This window comes from Schistocerca gregaria, chromosome 4 (assembly GCF_023897955.1).
Source record: "Schistocerca gregaria isolate iqSchGreg1 chromosome 4, iqSchGreg1.2, whole genome shotgun sequence".
In the NCBI taxonomy this organism is placed as follows: domain Eukaryota; kingdom Metazoa; phylum Arthropoda; class Insecta; order Orthoptera; family Acrididae; genus Schistocerca; species Schistocerca gregaria.
Genome location: NC_064923.1, coordinates 523,405,346 through 523,419,080, shown reverse-complemented (window position 1 = coordinate 523,419,080; position 13,735 = coordinate 523,405,346). Strand labels below are relative to the sequence as shown.

At 45.4% G+C, this 13,735-nt stretch overlaps 1 protein-coding gene across 1 annotated transcript in view; it reads left to right on the top strand.

Moving 5' to 3' along the window:
• LOC126268031 (uncharacterized) overlaps positions 1 to 13,735 on the top strand; it is a 460,342-nt gene that overhangs the window by 307,781 nt on the left and 138,826 nt on the right. Inside the window, exon 2 of the mRNA XM_049973453.1 lies at positions 5,409 to 5,453. Coding sequence (XP_049829410.1) covers positions 5,409 to 5,453 — 45 coding nt within the window. The remainder of the gene's footprint in view (positions 1 to 5,408; positions 5,454 to 13,735) is intronic.

The window sequence follows — 13,735 nt, the reverse complement described above, 5'->3', positions numbered from 1 at the left end:
GGATGATCGCTGACAGTGCAACCAAGGTGTCAGATTGTTGCAGATGTCTGAAAGCTTGTGTGCGGTCTGACACTGTCATGCTGAAGGAAAGGGTGTTCCGTGAGTAGACTAACTCTTCGAATTCGAATGTCGACTACAGCATGCTGTTTCTCACGCACCGATAAGGTTAACATTATACACCGCAAAGTTACACGCTGCAGCTCGGAGCACTCCAGCGGCGAAGGGCTCGAAATTATGTAAACATGAAGAAAGAACATGTATAACGTTAATAACGTTTGTTTTACTTAAAACATTTTTAGAGTTTTCGCACAAAAATTCGGAGACATTAATTTTCAGGACGCTCTCGTAATATATCGCCGAATTTGTGTGTTGCCCTTGTTTGATTAATGCAACAGAACTAGGTTTCCAGTTGATATTGTACAATGTAAGAGACGCGATATACCATCATCCACACAGTTTCCAAGATTGCAAGTGTGAGAATTATAGCACAGTCAGCTTAAAAGCTCATGCATTCAAGTTGCTGACAAGAATAATATACAGAAGAATGGAAAAGAAAATTATCTGCTAGATGACGATCAGTCTTTGTTTAGCGAAGGTAAAGGAACCGGAGATGCAGTTCTGCTGTTGCGGTTGATAATGGAAGCAAAAACCAGAATATTCCGTCCGAGCAGGCCTCGGATAGCTCAACGGTAGCGACCGACAGCCGTGTCAACCTCAGCAGAGAAGGCTTCACTGGATGCGTATATGGAGAGGCATGAGGGCAGCACACCGTCCTCCCATCCGGTGTCACTTTCCGTGATCTGAGTCGCTATCTCTCAATTTATTAGCTCCTCAATAAGCTTCACAAGGGCTGAGTACACCCCGCTTGTCAAAAGCGCTCGGCAGACTCTGGTGGTCACCCGCCCCAGTGGTAGACAAGCCAGACAGTGCTTAAATTTGGCGATCTAACGGAAACCGGAGTTACCACTGAGACAAGATCGTTGGCTAATTTAAGCAAGACTCAAGAAAAATCAAGACACGTTCATAGGATTTGCCGACATGGAAAATGCGTTCGACAGCGTAAAATGCTACAAGATGTTCGAAGTTCTGAGAAAAATTGTGGTAAGCTGTAGGGAATGGCGGGTAATGTACAATACGTACAAGTGCCAAGGAAGAACACTAACAGTAGAAGATGAAGAACGAAGTCCACAGATCAAAAAAGGGGTGTAACAGAGGGATGTAGTCTTTCACCACTGCTGTTCAATCTATACGCCGAAGAAGCAATGTCGTAAATAAAAGAAAGATTTAAGAGTGGAACTAAAATTCAAGGGGAAAGGATATCAATCTTAAGATTCACTGATGAAATTTCTGTGATGAAAGTAATGAAGCATTCCGTGACCTGTTAAATGAAATGAACAGTCTAACGCATACACAATATCAGCTGTGCGTAAGTCAAAGAAAGATGAAAATCTTGAGAACAGCAAGAAACTTAAAATCATAATTGGTAATCACAAAGTAGACGAAGTTAAGCAATTCTCCTACCTAGGGAGCAAAAGAACCCATGATGGACGGAGCAAGGAGGACGTAGAAAGCACACTAGCACTGGCATAAAGGGCGCTCCTGGCCAACGGAAGTCTGCTAGTATCGAACATAGGTCTGAATTTGACAAAGAACTTTCTGAGAATGTACGTTTGGACCACAGCATCGTATGCCAACAAGACAGGGACTGTGGGAAAACAGGATCGGAAGACAATAAACGCAATTGAGATGTGTTGCACAGAAGAACGTTGAAAATTATGTGGACTGATAAGATAAGGAATGAGGAGGTTCTCTGCAAAGTCTGCGAGAAAAGGAATACATGAGAAGAAAAAGGGCCAGGATGATAGGACATCTGTTAGGACGTCGTGGATTAACTTCCACGGTTCTAGAAGGAGCTGCAGAGGGTAAGAACTGTAGAGATTGGGATATATTCAGCAAACAATTGAGGACGTATGTTGCAGTAGCTACTCTGATATGAAGAGGTTAGCATAGGAGAAGAATTCGTGGAGGGCGTATCAATTCAGTCAGAAGACTAATGACACAAAATAAGAAAAAAGGCACTGGTTTAGCTTTACCATTAGGCTACCGGTACTGAACCCTGCGATCAAGTTCTGAATGGCACACGCTTTCGAACGGCCGCTGCGTCATCATTTGCCGCCTGGTCTCATAATGGAGGGGAATGGCATTAGCGCAGTGCCCTACTAGCCGTTGTCGACTTTTGAGATGTGGGTCTGCTACTTTTCAGTCAAAATACCTCCTCAGTTAGCATCAGGAGACTGAGTGCACCCGTTTTAGTCTTCCTGCAAACAAATCATCAAATTTCCTGGCAGATTAAAACTGTGTGCCAGACAGAGATCCGAACTCGAGTAGAGCAATTGCCTGCGAAAGTCAAAGGTCCCGAGTTCGAGTCTCGGTCTGGCACACAGTTTTAATCTGCGACGCTGCAGAGCGAAAATTTCATTCTTACGGAAATAGTACCCGGCAATACTGGTAATAGACCCATAGTCCTCCAAATGGGATTCAGACGCGCTAACATATCTTCAGGTAAAGTCGCGATTAAATATCAATACGGTCAGGTTAAATAGAAAAAGTAAGTAGGTTCACACGCTGAATACATACCTTCCTCTTTTGACGAAACCTCATGCATCACGTCATACCTAGGCCGGCCCACCAAATCACGCTACCTTATTCCAATGGAAAATTTCTACGACTAGAACATCAGATAAAAAGTACCAGCCAACATCTTCGCAATTTCGCAGCTCTTCGGCATATGTTCATCTACTATTAGATTCAGATGTATATGCCGTACCTGAAGAAACTTGTTAACTGTACGGCTCACCGAACAGAAGCGATTATCAAGAGATTGTATAATGGTACATGGTGTTAGCGTGATGTCTCATGACATTGGCTAGTATTTGGCCGCCCTTCTTAACTCCACAAGCAAAAATTATGGCCTTCTCTGGCTACAGACAAAAAGAAGAAACCTTGTTCAACCCGAACTTTTTGACTCTGTAAGTGCAGAACAGGGAATCAGTGATCATAAGGCAGTTGCAGCATCCCTGAATATGGAAGTTAATAGGAATATAAAAAAAAGGGAGGAAGGTTTATCTGTTTAGAAAGAGTAATAGAAGGCAGATTTCAGACTACCTAACAGATCAAAACGAAAATTTCTGTTCCGACACAGACAATGTGACTGTTTATGGAAAAAATTTAAGGCAATCGTAAAATGCGTTTTAGACAGGTAGGTGGCGAGTAAAACTGTGAGGGACGGGAGAAACCTACCGATGTTCAACAACAAAGTTAGGAAACTACTGTGAAAGCAAAGAGAGGTTCACTGCAAGTGTAAATGCTGCCAGAACCTCTCAGACAAACAGAGGCTAAACGATGTCAAAGTTAGCGTAAGGAGGGCTATGCGTGAAGCGTTCAGTGAATTCGAAAGTAAAATTCTACGTACCGACTTGACAGAAAATCCTAGGATGATCTGGTATTACGTTAAATCAGTAAGTGGCTCGAAACAGCATATCCAGACACCCGGGGATGATGATGGCATTGAAACAGAGGATGACACGCGTAAAGCTGAAATACTAAACGCCTTTTTCCAAAGCTGTTTCACAGAGGAAGACCGCACTGCAGTTCCTTCTCTAAATCCTCGCACAAACGAAAAAATGGCTGACATCGAAATAAGTGTGCAAGGAATAGAAAGCAACTGGAATCACTCAACAGAGGAAAGTCCACTGGACCTGACGGGACACCAATTCGATTCTACCACAGTGTACGCGAAAGAACTTGCCCCCCTTCGAACAGCCGTGTATCGCAAGTCTCTAGATGCACGGAAGGTTCCAAATGATTGGAAAAGAGCACAGGTAGTCCCAGTCTTCAAGAAGGGTCGTCGAGCAGATGCGCAAAACTATAGACCTATATCTCTGACGTCGATCTGTTGTAGAATTTTAGAACATGTTTTTTACTCGAGTATCATGTCGTTTTTGGAAACACAGAATCTACTCTGTAGGAATCAACATGGATTCCGGAAACAGCGATCGTGTGAGACCCAACTCGCTTTCTTTGTTCATGTGACCCAGAAAATATTAGATACAGGCTCCCAAGTAGATGCTATTTTCCTTGACTTCCGGAAGGCGTTCGATACAGTTCCGCGTTGTCGCCTGATAAACAAAGTAAGAGGCTACGGATTATCAGACCAGCTGTGTGGCTGGATTGAAGAATTTTTAGCAAACAGAACATAGCACGTTGTTATCAATGGAGAGACGTCTACAGACGTTAAAGTAACATCTGGCGTGCCACAGGGGAGTGTTATGGGACCATTGCTTTTCACAATGGATATAAATGACCTAGTAGACAGTGTCGAAAGTTACATGCGGCTTTTCGCGGATGATGCTGTAGTATACAGACAAGTTGCAGCATTAGAAAATTGTAGCGAAATGCAGGAAGATCTGCAGCGAATAGGCAGTTGGTGTAGGGAGTGGCAACTGACACTTAACATAGACAAATGTAATGTATTGCGAATACATAGAAAGAAGGATCCTTTATTGTATGAATATATGATAGCGGAACAAACACTGGTAGCAGTTACTTCTGTTAAATATCTGGGAGTATGTGTGCTGAACGATTTTAAATGGAATGATCATATAAAATTAATTGTTGGTAAGGCGGGTACCAGGTTGAGATTCATTGGGAGAGTCCTTAGAAAATGTAGTCCATCAACAAAGGAGGAGACTTACAAAACACTCATTCGACCTATACCTGAGTATTGCTCATCAGTGTGGGATCCGTACCAGATCGGGTTGACGGAGGAATAGAGAAGATCCAAAGAAGAGAGGCGCGTTTCGTCACAGGGTGATTTGGTAACCGTGATAGCGTTACGGAGATGTTTAGGAAACTCAAGTGGCAGACTCTGCAAGAGTGGCGCTCTGCATCGCGGTGTAGCTTGCTCGCCAGGTTTCGAGAGGGTGCGTTTCTGGATGAGGTATCGAATATATTGCTTCCCCCTACTTACACCTCCCGAGGAGATCACGAATGTAAAATTAGAGAGATTCGAGCGCGCACGGAGGCTTTCAGACAGTCGTTCTTCCCGCGAACCATACGCGACTGGAGCAGAAAAGGGAGGTAATGACAGTGGCACGTAAAGTGCCCTCCGCCACACACCGTTGGGTGGCTTGCGGAGTATAAATGTAGATGTAGATGAACCTTATGCAGAGGCAGAGAGTTTCCTACATTTATTGTCGGGGAGTTCTCAGTTAGAGAGCTCTATCCAAGGAAATAGTGGTAGGATTCAACTGTCGTTGCTCTGTATTAATATATGTACTGCATTGCTGTCTGTGCTTCAGTGAGAATACAACAGCCGACTAATGTGTGGCTCTTTCTTTTTTTCGCAGGGATGGTGAAACAAGTGAAGGGTGGCTACCTGCTGCGATACAAGAGTAAGTAGGAGCGGCAGCGCCGCTGTTTGCCGCACCGCTGACGTAACAGCGCGCTCGCCACCCGCCCTTTGTCATTCAAATGTGCGCTTTGTGCGCCCCGTGTTTGCCCCATCAGCTGTCAGCTAGATGACGTGTCAGACGGCTTTTGCATTACAATGGAGCCCACAAAAACGGTGATTTTGTACACCGTGTGGTTTATTTATATCAGTTGATAGCTCCATGAGAAACCTAGAAATGCCAGGTCTATCACTAATTTCACGAGTACTTATTAATTTCGATGCAGAATAATACTACTGCTTCAACGACTGGAATATATCGATTGCTGATGTAATTCTTGATGTTTACCTCATTTCCCGTTGCAGTTAGAGGGCATGTTCAAAAAAGGTTCACAGCACACAGTGAAGTATGTAGTACTCTTCCAAAACCACAGCAAATGTAATTATTGACATTGCAAATTTGGATGGCTTCAGAATTTCAGGAGACAATTCCTTGTACGACAGATACACCATATATAGAGATTACAGTAGAGCTTTGATTATCCACAGTAATTGGGGGACATGGGTGTTCGGAAAGCTGGTTTGTTCGGATAATCGAACTGTACATGTTTATTTGCCAAACAGAAGTACTGTACAGTAAATTTATTCATAAAAACAGGCATCTCTTTTATTATTACAAAGTAACATACCAAGGCAACTTCAATAGGAATATATAGTATGTGGCACAGTTTATTAAACAAAAATATATACATATTACATACGCATTTTACATGAACAATACACACAGTATACAAAATTAACGTATAAAAAATCCTTTATTTTGGTCTGTCTAAGCAAGCCTACACGCTTATGAGCACCTACGTCACATACTTTTTTCATTACAGATATCTGAAACTGGTCACTTTCATCTTGGGCTTCAAACCATCGCAAGGCAGTATCCAAACAAGTGAACGCCTCAGAAGATGCTGGTATACTTTCATCTTCACTTTCTGGAGCACTGATTAATGAGATGCTGGCGGCGTCATCTTTATCAGTGACGACGTTTACAATTTCGCTGTCCTGCATGATCTGGTGCCCTGGATCTGCATCATCGATATTCATCCATTTATGAACGTCTTCTTCATAACATTCCTGGCAATCTATTTCTTTTAGCATACCGAGAATTTCGGACATATCATTCTGTTCGTCATTTTCAATCATACCTTGTGAATTTTCTTCTGTGGCCAAAATTTTATTCCAGGTTTTCTTTAAATTCTCTTCCTTTACACTATCCATGCTGCGCTGATCATGTAGGACGCGTCATTCAAGTCAATAATCTTATAATTTCTTAAGAGACATTCTTCTCCATGCTCTTCTCTTTCTAACAATAACTTACGCAACAATTCTTTCTTCTAATATCGTTTGAAAGTCTCAATAACGCCTTGATCCAAGGGCTGTAATAAGTAGGTTACGTTAGGTGGAAGAAATATTACCTTTATGAACACGTCTTTTTCGTTTAAAATATCACATGCATTGTTAAGGAGAATTAGTGTTTTCTCCCTCTTCCCATTCTTTAGCTGATGAGCTTTAGCAGAGGGCACGAAAACGTCCAGAAACCACTTCATAAAAATCGTACTATCCATCCAGGCACTCTTTTGTGAGGTGTACACAACAGGCAAGGCTGTCATATTAACGTGCTTGAAACAACGCAGTTTTTTACTTTTACCAATGACGAACATAGGCAGTCGGTGACTTCCAGTAGCTTTACGACAGGCAAAAGCTGTAATACGGTCCTTGCTTGTTTTAGGACCAGGTGCTGCTAATTCATGACGTGAAACAAGAGCTTTTCTCGGTAAAGCTTTCCAGTTAAGTCCAGTTTCGTCAGCATTGTAAACGTTTTCGAGAGCATAATCTTCTTCCCTTAATACGTCCCTTAGTTTGACTTTGAAAGAATCAGCTTCTGAAGAATCAGCCGACAGTTTTTCTCCCTGTATTGTAAGCTTACAAATGCCGTGTCTTGACTTGAAGCGTTTGAACCAGTATGTGCTCGCTTTAAAGTTCGAAGGCCCTCCAAGTTTTTCGTTGAACTGCATTGCCTTCTCACACAGAAGGGGACCTGAGATAGGTTCTCCTTCCGATCTCTTTTGTGGAAACCTCTTATAAACAGCATCATCTAGATCTGTGTTAGTGGCAAGCTTCATTGTTTTACGGCTTATTGATCCATCAGTAGAATCAAGCATAGCTATAAAATTGGCTATGCTCGTCTTTTGTTTTTTATATCCGTAATTGTCGACTTCCCCACCTTGTACTCATTGGATAAAGTGGTGGCAGATTCACCTTCTTCTAACCTTTTAATAATCTCGTACTTGTCCCTCATAGAAAGGACAACACGTTTACGTTTAAGCATTTTGTATAGTCAAGTTCACTTCTTCACGCAGCAGCACACAAGTGGTCGTAACAGAGAAGAGAAGGTGACAGTTTGCACCGTGAGAAGCTCTTATTGGGGGCGCGCAATCCTTCAAACTGCGCAGAGCGGCAAGCCTCAACTCTAAGGCTAGGCGCAAATTGAGAAGCGTATAGCACGTGTGACGTGACACGACACTACAGCGCTACACGCACGTGCCGTACGGGTCGCGCGGGTGCAGTGCATATTGCGACGCTTACACCATACTTTCTCACGCGCCGTCTGGCGACGCTCTGCGCTGACTGAACCGAAGCGGGCGCAACCTCTTATCTTTCTCAAACGATTTTACAGAAACTATGGTCTGAAAATATGATTTTTGCCTTACTAGTAGCGTTATATGTCAGCTTCGTGACGAAGTGCTCATCACCTCGCTAACGACCATTCTTATTGTGATGTACACATTTTAGTAAGATACTACGCAAAAATCAAATTAGTTTGCAACGAAAATTAGGGGTCCCTATGATTTTGCGTTTGGTGCGTATTACACCATATGTGCTGAGTATGAAATTTAGCTAAAATGCTGAATTTTTGTTTAGACTTGGGAGGAGATCTCTATCTGCCTCCGATCTCGAGAAAATGGATCCCATGAAGCGCGCTCACTTCGGATCTCACGCCCGCGAGAATGAAATACTCGCAACATCTCTCGTATCTCTTAAACCGCTAAAGACATCGAAACGAATGTTTGGCGAATGATAGCACACAAGGAGGAGAGTGATTTGCCAGTTATTAAACACACGGAACTTTCTTATTTACGGCGATATATCACTACTTATACTTCTTTTTTATGTATTTCACTCCAGTGACAGTAATTTTTTAAACGTTATTCACAGCTAGCGAAACAAGAACTTCCTAGTATGAAAATGAACATGAAATTTCTTCTTGTGAGTTACTGCAAACCGATACTATGAGGTTTTTCGTAAGCTTTTGAGCTCTGTAACTGTCAATTACTTGTTTAATGAGGCCCTACGTTTCGGAATTCTGTCTGAATAGCTGCTATGAGATGAGTTTGGCAAATTACATTGTGACAAAGGAAGTACAATTAAACCAGTCACCAAGAGAAATGTGGCCTTTATTCATAAATGGTGATGCTTCTTCGAATGAGAAAAGCTTAATAACTCACACAAAAACAGATTCGAGATTCTGTTGGAATTTTGGTGCAATCCCCGTAACCCATCGTATTTTTAACAGTGAGCGACGGGAATGGTACTTACCAAAGGATTTTATTCCTTCTCTTGGTCTGAGGAGTATTAAAATAATAACGGGCATTCCTTCAGGCGGAATGACAGGCACATGCCAGATACTGTTTACTCGCCTAGGGCTTGCCAAACTAACAATGCTTGATCGCGAATAAAATAGTTGTTATTGAGAAAAATAAACAATTGATCTGTCGCACAACACAATGGTCAGTGTATTGTCAGCAGTGAAGGATAATGCGCGCGAGAGGAATGCACAAGTTCGCCATGTGTGCTTTGTGAGATGGAGTTCGGAAAACATTGTCATGAAAGTAGATCTGCCTTTGTCAGCAGCACATTTCACCAAATTAAATATATCTAATCATAACACCCTTTTAGGATATTCCTACTTTCGTAATAATACCGACAATTTTTTTCATTTGTGTAGCCTGTTGTTGTATACTTAGTTTATTAATGCTGATAACGTCCCTGCAACAATTGAAATGCTTTTTCTCATCACGGCGAGCCAATTAAAACATTGTTATTTGTGTAATTTCTAAGACTTTCCCGGCGATTTGCTGACATCTCGTAAAATCGGGTGTACTGCCGGTGGTCCGCGTCTTCCCAACACGATATTTCGACGTCGTAACTCGGCGTCTTCATTAGGTGTTGCCTGAGACTGGTTGGCGAGCTGACCTCGACCCATATTTATGCCTGGGCGGTGTGTGGTGCTCCCTATGCCGTCCGCGCCCGCTGTGGCCATTTCTGTCGGTGGTATCAGTCTCTAGGCGCTTCCTCTTCGGTCCGCGCCCGTTGCGGCTCTCTTCTGAGGTATCGGACGTCCCAAGGCGTCCCCTATTGGGTCCGCGCCCGATAGGCGCGATCCTAGCACTATCATGGCTCTGCTCAAGCTCCTTATGCTGTCCGCGACCGCGGCGAGTTTCCCTCGTGGCCGAGCCATTGTCCTGGCCTTCTGAACCCAGTATGCGCCTATGAGGTGCGCTTCCTGTGGCATCCGACTGTTGTTGGAGCTGCATATTATGATGGCCATCCTCCAAGGAGCTTGCTGCCGCCTGGTGTCGCGTATGCCTTTCTGTTCCGTTACTTATACCCTTGGACGTCTGTAGTTGATTCCTGGAGGATGGAACTTCCTTCCGTTGTTTCTGTAGTAGTTCCAAAGCAGGATTCCACGCAGTACTAAGCTGATATCCTGCTTCTCGGTTGATCAAGTTCTCCATCATCTTGATTTCAATCGATTCATTAATGACACTAGCCCAGAATCGGAGGGTCTGAGCCAGGATCCTAGTTTTGTCATACTCCATGGTGTGCTCAAGGTCAAGGCAATGTTCTGCTATTGCAGATTTAGTTACCTGTCGTAACCTGGTGTGTCTCTGGTGTTCTTTACATCTTATTTCAACTGTTCTTGTAGTTTGGCCGATGTAAGCCATCCCGCATTCACACGGTATATGGTAGACACCAGGTTTCCTTAACCCCAAATCATCCTTGACAGTTCCAAGGAACGTCCTGATCTTGTTAGGTGGGCAGAACACACTCTTGATATTGTGTTTCTCCAGGATTCTGCTGATCTTGGCAGATATAGGCCCCGCATATGTTAGAAAGGCTACTTTCCTGGTCTCTTCTTCCTGCTCCTCTTCTGTTGCCTCAGGTCGTCTGGTGGGACGGAGCGCTTTGCGGATGTCCCTGGTGGAGTATCCGTTGTCTGTGAACACGAGTGTTCTCAGCACTCCATGCTTCTGTGCTGGGTGATGGCAGCTGTCGGCCGGTAGATATAAGTCAGTGTGTGTTGGTTTCCTGTACACCCTGTGGCCTAAGGTGCCGTCTGCCTTCCTCTTTACCAGGACATCGAGGAACGGGAGCTGACCATCACTCTCTAGTTCCATGGTGAACTTGATGTTGGGGTGTCTTGTGTTCAGATGGTCCAGGAACTCATCCAGTCTTCTCTTGCCGTGTGGCCAGATGACGAATGTATCATCAACGTATCGGAAGAAACACGTCGGCTGGTAGGCAGCAGTTGTAAGTGCCTCACCCTCGAATTTCTCCATAAACAGATTCGCCACTACCGGAGATAAGGGGCTGCCCATGGCCACTCCCTCAGTCTGCTCATAGAACTGGCCTCCACAAAGGAAGTACGTCGATGTCAAAATATGCTTGAAGAGATCCAGCAAGGCTCCGTCAAATTTCTCACTAATAATATCGAGTGTGTCCTGAAGTGGTACCCTGGTGAACAGAGACACCACATCAAAACTGACCATGATGTTTGTGTCTGAGATCCGTAGGTTGTTGAGACGTTCCACAAAGTCCGAGGAGTTGCGGATGTGGTGGACACACTTTCCGACATATGGTGCCAACATCTTCTTAAGGTGGGAGGCTGTAGGGTAGGTGGCTGCGCCGATATTACTGACAATCGGGCGAAGTGGTACACCCTGTTTATGGATCTTAGGTAATCCATACAGTGTGGGTGGTACCGGTGCTTTAGCTTTTAATTGTTTGACCACCTTTTCAGGCCATCCTGTTTCCTTAAGAAGAGACCAGGTTTTTCTGTCCACTCTATCAGTGGGGTCATTCTCTAATAGATTATAAGCAGGATCCTCCAAAAGTTGACAGATCTTCTGGTCATAGTCAGTCTTCAGCAGTATGACAGTCGAGTTCCCCTTGTCCGCTGGTAACACCACCAAGTCTCCATCTTCTCGCAAACTCTTGAGCGCCATCCTCTCGTCTCTTGAGATGTTTGTTTTAGGCGGCCTGGCTCTAGTTAGCGCCCTGCATGTCTCTCTCCGAATCTCTTCTGCAACACTTGATGGTAGAGTGTTGACCACTTGCTCCACAGAGCTGATGAAGCTGGAAACTGGTAGTTCTCTGGGAGTGACAGCAAAGTTAAGCCCCTTACCGAGTACTTTCAAGGTGACTTCATCAAATGTGCGACCGCTCAGATTTACCACTGTGCGTGTGTCATATGTTGGTTGCACTCTATTATTCAGGCGCTCAAATTTCGCCATTTGTCGAGCTGTAGCATTGTGTTTGATGCATGCCGCCGGCGCCCACGATGTACCATCTATCCTGTCCCAGTCTTCAGGTGCCAAGTTGCTGGCTAGATCCAGATGTAGACGTAATAGATCCCTGGGGGTGACGTCCAGTCTATGCCGCATGTCCCGGTTCCTTTCCCTCACCATGGCTATACTGGCACGATGCTTGATCCTATCAGCCGCCCTGGATGTGATATGATGTTTAATCATGGCAAAAACAGGCACCACGTCTCCTTCTCTGCATCTGAGCAGGATTCCACGCAGTAGAAGCAGGATATCAGCTTAGTACTGCGTGGAATCCTGCTTTGGAACTACTACAGGAACAACGGAAGGAAGTTCCATCCTCCAGGAATCAACTACAGACGTCCAAGGGTATAAGTAACGGAACAGAAAGGCATACGCGACACCAGGCGGCAGCAATCTCCTTGGAGGGTGGCCATCATAATATGCAGCTCCAACAACAGTCGGATGCCACAGGAAGCGCACCTCACAGGCGCATACTGGGTTCAGAAGGCCAGGACAATGGCTCGGCCACGAGGGAAACTCGCCGCGGTCGCGGTCAGCATAAGGAGCTTGAGCAGAGCCATGATAGTGCTAGGATCGCGCCTATCGGGCGCGGACCCAATAGGGAACGCCTTGGGACGTCCGATACCTCAGAAGAGAGCCGCAACGGGCGCGGACCGAAGAGGAAGCGCCTAGAGACTGATACCACCGACAGAAATGGCCACAGCGGGTGCGGACGGCATAGGGAGCACCACACACCGCCCAGGCATAAATATGGGACGAAGTCAGCTCGCCAACCAGTCTCCCCACGAGTCTGCGCTGAGATGTCGGAGCGAGAGGATGTCCGTACAGCGAAGGGTGTGGCGGATCGCCGTCCGGCAGAGCTTGCTTTGCCGGCGGCCCCATCCGGCCCCCCACCTAAGACGACCCAGGCATCATCAATGGACACGACTCTGGATTTCGAGTCGGCTGCCATGTAAGTACCGCTGCCCGAATCAGACGACGAGACGGCGGCACGACATGAAGCGTCCACCTCCACCAGGACGACGAAAAGGAGGGCGACCACCACCACAGGAACTACTCGAGCCCCTCCTAAGGGAAAGAAGGCAAAACCGGCGGATGTCGTCGTCGATGAGGAAGGTTTTCAACTCGTCAAACGGCCGGCCAGGAAGGCTCAACTTTCATCTGCACCGCCGGTTCCGGCGACAAATAGTTATGATGAGCTCGCTGAGGGTGTGGAGTTACCTACTCAGAAGAGTGAACCAAGGCCGCCGCCTATTGTGGCCCAACATACTGAAGACTACGACGGCCTCTACAGAATGCTGCTTCGTCTTGTTGGCCAAGACAACGTTGTCATCAAGCCTGCTGGCACCAACCTGTACAAGGTCACACTGAAAACAGCTGATGACTACAGAAAGGTTAAGGCTGCGTTCGGAGAACAGGAAAAGCCGTTCTACACTTATCCTTCGGCAACGGACAAGAGGCTAAAGATCGTCTTTCGAGGGCTCCCTCGAAACTACAGCCTGGATCACATCCGGCAGCAACTGGAGGATATGGGCTATGGATTTGGACTCAGGTCGATAACCCGCCTACCGTCTCGCCGAACCAGAAAGGAGACGCCGCT